Here is a 7195-nt window from a genome sequence, read left to right on the forward strand (position 1 = left end):
TGACTTTGGTCGGAAACCAAATTATGGATAAAAGATGGTCCTTCAACCTTAATAGATTTTGTAGATTGGGTGGGTTTGCGATGAGGGAAAAGGTTTTTTGTTTTTCCTTGTTGTTTTGGGTCCTTTTGTAAGGGGATGAGTGTCTCTATACTGCAATTTTGTGGGTCGCTATTTTAGCGCCTCATTGCAATACAATTCTTTTGCTTATTGATGAAATAAAATAAAATTTGCTGACTCACAATGAAAGAGCATCCACTTTCACTTATAAAAATGTAAAATAAAAGCCAAAAAATTCCTGATGCCACTGGCCCCCCAACCCTCCATTGACCAACATTATCTAAATGGGTTCACAGATGTCTCTCCAGAGAAATGATCCACTCTCTCTGACTGAAACTTAAACATAGCATATGTATGAAAAGTTGCTATAAGATTTGAAGGGATACAGCAGCTCTAGCCTTTTGATTTTTAGACAGAGAAGATCCAAATTCATGTGGATGCCAAACATGAAAAGAGTAGTCATACCAACAAGTGAAGACAAACAAAGGATAATCCTGTTTTCAGTGTGCAATCCTTGAACATCTTGAAAGAACATATTTGTTGTATGATATAAGTTCTAGTTTTAACAATTCAATATAAACTATACTTCTGTTCTCACTTTTAACTCTAAAAGGTAACAAGCAATTTTAAGATTGCCTTGATGGGCTAGTTACTGAAGAAAAAAGGTAAAAAATATGCTGATCAACGGCAACATTTGTTTAAAAGGTTATTGATAAATGTGTATTTTGTTCTAAAATTAGTAGCTTGTTTATAAATGAGCTGGAGTTGAATGATTATTGTGGAATGATGTTTCTAAATTCTTTTCCTTTGCAGGTTATTTATGAAATTATTGAAACTTCTCAAATCAATTCTATAAAGATGATTGGAGAAAACACGCACATAGATAGCTAGTCAAAGTACAATAACCCAATTTCACTAACGTCACACTTCACATACACGTATACAACACATAGATAGCTAGTCAAAGTACAATAACGCAATTTCACTTATGTCACACTTCAGCCAACCTCAAAGATAGTCGTAATCATGCTATAGGACAATATGCATATCATAGGGTTTATACTCACAAAATGAGAAAGTCAATCTATTTATCCTTTGAAAGAATGCGAAAAAATAAGGCAGGGGACATTTCATGAAACTCCATACAGCATAAACTATTGGTTAGTCATAAGGGCAAGTCATTTTATATTATTTTTACAGTTCAGTTAGAAATTTCAACTTATCGAGAAAAAGAAAAATTTCCAGTAAATATATATAAAAGAAAGAAAAACAAAAACAAAAATTGAAAACATAAAAAAATAACATTGTTACTTACAGATGTAAAATTTTACAAGAACAGCAGTACAGCATAACCTCCACCCTGGTTATCTGTTTTCTCTTTGAAATTACAGTGCACACAATCAATGGAAAGTTACCTTACACAGGTGAAAATTCACCCAAAAAAACAAGAGGAATAAGGTGGATGGGGGACATGGGGGTTAGTGCGTTGTGGCGATGCTGTGTGGGGATGATTTACATGCCAATGGCTAGCCTTGTCACAGTCAAATCTAAAATATGGCTCTACTCAATTTGTGATTGACATACCAGGAATTTGAGGAAGAAGAATTCTTCATCACGATCTTCATCTTCCATTCTTTATTCTTACAATATCAAAACCACTTCATGTGCATCCATATTATTGTTTCTTTAATACGCATCAGGTGTTGTGGATTCTCATGGCTCATCCACTAAATAACACAATACAAACAGAGGAATGGAAAAAACGTATATCAAAAGGTATCTGAAAAACAATGTAAGTATTACTTGCACAAGGTTGCTTACTTGATATGAACTGTCTCAAAAGTAACTAGATTGGGCTTGCAAGAGCTCAAGTTGTGCCAGTAACTTAGCAATTGTTGATTTCAATTTGGGATCGCCCTTCTGTGCCAGATCAATGAGCACTACCTGAGCAGATTCACCATACTGTACCCTGTGAGCCTCAACCCTAAAAATCCTCTCTAGTATCCATAGTGCCTTTTCTTGAGCTTTGACAGTCCCCAATTCCAAAACCTTTATAATAGGCTGAGCGCCTGATATTTTGGTAATGTGATTGATTCCATGTTCCCAAATTTCATCCAGGGCAAGAGTTGCAAGAGCACTGAGAGCAGCTTCATCTGCTTCTCTCTCATCACCTTCCAAGATTTGGACCAAGGGAGAAATAGCACCTGCCTTGAGTAAACAAAATGTACTTTTGACAAAGCAGAAACCATCGTGAATTTCACAATATGCATCAACAGAAGGAGGAACACAAAACCATCTCGATGATCTGGACTTCTGAAGAGATAATGAATTCTGTGACAGCTGAGCTAGTGAAGTTGCAGCTCTACATTTAGCAACTGGCGATCCACTAGAAAGCAACTTCACAAGCAAAGGTATTACTCCATGTTCTGCTGAAAAAAGTTGCAATTTCTTATCAGAAGGAACTGTAAACCGAATGAATACACCTGCAATGCTCTCCACTAACCAGCAGGTTGTGGGGGTTGAAGTTGCAGGGAAGGAACTCATTATGGAGACCAAAATTGGCAACAAATTTGCCCTCTTAAGAGTATCTGTCGCTTTTTTGTTATTAACTGGGAGATTGCTCAGTATGCCAACAGCAGCAGCCTTTTCACTATCAGATGTTGATAATGAGATAATATTTACAATAATATTGAGATGGGTCTCACTGAGCTGCTCTGTGAACTCTGCTGGTAAATATTTGGAGAGAGTGTATAGTAAATTCAAAGCACCAGTTCTGGTCTTAGTGTTGGTTTCACTCAGGAAGGGGAGGAGAAGCTGAATCGCACCATTTTCCTTCATTTTATTTCTGACTTTGGACGCACTGGAATGAGCAGAGATGCTATTCAGTGCCTGTAAGAGGTGATATTGAATTACAGGACTGGAAAGGTTTAGAAGTGAGAGCATTTGTTGAGCCACATCTTGGTTGACAAGAATAGATTCGGACTGAGCTATCCTTGCCAGAATAGCAGATGCTGGCTCCCGAAGTGTCATGAGCACAGATGTGACAGAGAAAAGGAGCTGAAGCAAAGCAACTACGATCCCTGAACTGATCAAACGTTGGATGTTCTCAGTCAACATGGACAAATTTTGCAATGCGCTTAAAGCAGATAACTTGGATTCAAGCTTCCCAGCATTAAACATTTTCACAAGGGGTTCAATTGCCCCATCTTTGCCAAGGGAACCTCTGCTTTGATCTGTGAGCTCCATTCTTGAAAGTGCTGTTGCCATGAGAATTTTACTCATGTCAGAACCTGTAGACATGGTAAAGGAAAAATTAATCACACTCGACAATAGGAATTTCCTGAGTTCAGAACACCGTGAGACCTTTTAGATTAGAGTGCCACTAGAGGGTCAAATTGTTAAAATCAAATTGCTAAAGGTGAAAGATAGAGAAATCAAAATAACATATACCTAATCGGCCAAGAAAACGACTACACTTCTTTACTAAAGATTTATGGTTTATTAATTAAAATCACTACATATTTACAAACAGTTTCTCTGGTTATGTAAAATCACACAAGCTAAAAAAAAGGCAATATGTTATCAAATCTACCAGTCAAGCTCCAACTTCATCACCATGATCAGCAAAACACATCAAGTCAAATAGTTTTCTGTGAGCATACAACTTCTCAATCTATTGAGTCTGTGCTTTTGCCACTGTTTTCTTTCCTTCTTGGTTTCAAACAAAAATAAAATAAAATAAAACGAATCAAATACCACTTAAAAAAATAAAATAAAATAAAAAAATTGAAGAAAGGAATAAGGGCTCATTTTCTTAGGCCATCCACTCCTTAAGATCAAAGATACACCATGCTTGGTACATCGACCCCACCATATATTGTAGTTCAATCAACAGAGAATAGACACCAGCCCCTAACCCCAAATGTCGTGAATTTTGAGGTTTATATGCAATTTCAAAGTTTCATGTAACTAAATCCACGAATTCATTTGCGATGACAAACTAGGACACTAAATTGGCAATGGAATCATAAAATAATTAATACACATCAAAAGGAGGGAAAAAAAAAAAGGCAAAAGTAAAGGAAAAAGAGATTCAATCATTATAGTCACCTTCCTTTAAGTAATGCACTAATGGCTTAAAGTACCCAGCCTCAGCCATATGAAGAGCATTCTGAGTATTACTAGATAATGCGCTTAACAACTTCCCTGCATCACGTGAAGCAACTGAATCTTCTCCATTAAGAATCGCAACCAACATGACAATACACCCTTGAATTCTACCAATCCGCCTATGAACTGCAGGAAGGTCTGAGAGGTCAAGCAACAGCCCCACAGCCTCCCTCCGTTCCTCGACATCCCGAGTCAAATATTTCACAATGGTTGACAATGAATTTGGGTCTGCCAACTTCTCCTACACATTACCTGAAAATGTAAGATCAACAACAACATTGGAACTATAATCATCAGAATTAGAATGTCATATACCTTGTTTTTAGCATTCTCCACAAGGTTGCGCAGCATTTGAATTATAGTCAACCTATTGTTTGGCTTGCTCGAACCCAATCTATTGGATAGGATTAGAACAACCCCTTCATCGTTAATCCATTCATCATCCACCATTTGGTCCCTAATGAGTGACCTCAATCCCGAAAGTGCGAATTTGAATTCTTCATCATTACCATACTTCAATTGTAGCACAACATCATCGATGTCAAGATTGATAATCTCCTCCTCTATCTCTTCTATCTCCTCCACCTCCGCCACCTCCTCCGCTATCTCGTCTTCTACTCCGAACTCATTTACAAATTCTGTTTCGCGATCAAACTCAGATTCTTCGCGGTCGGGGCTCGAGCTCGTATCAAATTTTGCATTCATCTCCTCCACTATCTCGTCTTCTACTCCGAACTCATTTACAAATTCTGTTTCGCGATCAAACTCAGATTCTTCGCGGTCGGGGATGGAGCTCGTATCAAATTTTGCCTTCATCATTTCCTTATGCAATGCTCCAATCTTTTCTTTAACATCTACTGACAAAAAATCAAGACTAGCAGACAGAACCAGGCCCAGAGATCGCCCCAGACCTCGAGTCAATTCCTCGATTTGCTTAACCGATATTTTGGGGTTAGGGCTTTTCATCAAACCCCTAGCTCGACCAAGCTCTTTCTCCAGCGACTCCACCGCTTCTCGAATCGAAGGCGTGTCCATGACCTTGTTCTCCCTCAAATCATCGAGAATCGGTCCGAACTTCGCAACCAGAGATGCAAATTCAGCCAAAATTTCCTGCTCCGTCTCAGAGTCCTTTGACAGAGACGCAACCTCGCCGGCCGACGCCTGTCGCTCCGCCTGTCGCTCCGCCAAAAGCTCCGAGAACGTCTTAGTTTTGCTCCCCATGCTGTGAAGAATCTAGACAGAAGACTGAGGGAAAGTGGGAGCCAATATTTTCTTCTTGGTTTGAAGACTTTGAAGATAGGTTGGATTGAATTTGAAGAGAGTGGGAGTATGGTAGATTCTAGGGGCATTTCGGGGGATTTGTCGTGTTTCTGCGTTCTTTCTTTCGTTCTCATTCTTCTCTCTGGAGAAGACGAAGTCAAAGCTCACACGCTCGTTTATATCCGCCTCTTTTATATTCATTTATTTTTATTTATTTATCGGCTCTCTCTTTCAAGCGTTGACTTTGAAAGGCGATTTGGGGACTTCTCCTGCCTGCCTGTTTGCGTCAACGTTATTTAAATTATTATTATAAGCTTTTAAATCCTTTTAAACTATATTTTAATTTATACCCGCAGCACCCCCCACAATCGCCGGCGGAGACAACTAGTCTTTATTTCCCCTCCCCCCTCCCCCCTCCCCCACTAACAACGGCGCCTGTATTTGTTTGAAGGGTTACCCTCCTTAAATTAACTGTTGGCTCCGCCACTGTCCACGATTGGCATAAAGAAAAAGCTTATGGTTTAAGGTAGAGATACAAAGATTGAGGAAAAGTCGGATGTTTTGGGACCTGATAGTTATAATAATTATATTAGTTTTTGTCCTATCATATTCTCTTTTGTATATTAGAACGATCTCTCTTGCATGTAAAGATAGACATGGTTGATCGAATCACATTAAAATCTCGTGTACTTTTATATATAACTTACTTTATTTTATATTATTCCCTTAATATATTTGTATTAGAGCTTTCGCATGCACAACAAATAATATTAAAGCTTTCATTTGCCCGAGACTAATAAAAGTATTTGAGGATAAGAGATGTACAATGATGGAGTGTATTGTGGTGATATAAAAGACCATGTTATATGAAAGGATTATTGCGAATGAAAAGACCATGTCATTGGATGGACCGTGAGTATGAAGAAATCATATCATAGAGTAAGGATTCGAAGGATCAAGTATTATAGACCTACAATTGGAGATAATGGATGTGCATTTAATATATTTTTTTTTCATTCAAAAACTTAAATTTCTGCTTAGTGTGATTAGGAAAATTTTCTAATCTAGCACATTGGGTGATGACCTTGATTGTGGCTTATTAAAGGAGTTTTGTGCATTGATAAAGGTTTATCTAAGGAGAAGAGATATATAGTGATGGAGTGTATTGTAGTGAAATAAAATATTGGTTTGATGAGATTTGTGCGGGAGATTGTTGGAAAATATCTTAACATATGAAAATGTGTCAGATGACTATTGACAGTATAAAAAATGGTCAAGTTAATAATAAAACCTAAATGTTTATAAATGGATGAATTATGTTCACTTGACAAATTGTAGAATCTCATCCAATAATTGTTCAATCTAAATTGAACTATTTTGCAAAGGAAGTGTAAAATAAAATAAAACTAGTGCTCTAAAAGCTTACCCTGATTCCATTTTTTTTTTAAATAAAAATTAACTAAATTATTAAATTTATGGATATTGATTCAATGAAGAAGCAAAATTACTATTTTGCCCCTTGCACTTCAAGTTATTTTTCATGTGAATACTTGTTACACAATTTATTTTGTTAAGTTATCATTTCACTTATTTTTTATGCACACTTGATTTTCTTTCTTTGTCTTGTTGTTGTAAGAGTCTCATAAGATCACTCTTTTAAACGTTAAAGCCCATGATGCTAGTTGTTAAACTTTAACCTCTTTCCTTC

General features: G+C 37.2%; 1 protein-coding gene across 2 annotated transcripts; it reads right to left on the minus strand.

The window, feature by feature from the left end:
- Nucleotides 1-1276: 1276 nt before the first annotated feature.
- LOC100264457 (U-box domain-containing protein 44) lies at nt 1277-5664 on the minus strand. Of its 2 annotated transcripts, XM_019224604.2 has the most exons (4): nt 4543-5664; nt 4168-4468; nt 1879-3347; nt 1277-1784 (listed from the first exon to the last, which is right to left on the minus strand). In XM_019224604.2, exons 1-3 carry the CDS (start codon nt 5446-5448, stop codon nt 1894-1896), a joined length of 2661 nt encoding a protein of 886 aa, XP_019080149.1. In that variant the 5' UTR covers nt 5449-5664; the 3' UTR covers nt 1277-1784; nt 1879-1893. The 2 variants fall into 2 exon arrangements, with proteins under 2 accessions (XP_019080149.1, XP_002265222.1); XM_002265186.4 differs by having other exon boundaries at nt 1277-3347; nt 4543-5663.
- Between the last annotated feature and the right edge of the window lie 1531 nt (nt 5665-7195).

Source organism: Vitis vinifera, chromosome 13 (assembly GCF_030704535.1).
Source record: "Vitis vinifera cultivar Pinot Noir 40024 chromosome 13, ASM3070453v1".
NCBI lineage: Eukaryota > Viridiplantae > Streptophyta > Magnoliopsida > Vitales > Vitaceae > Vitis > Vitis vinifera.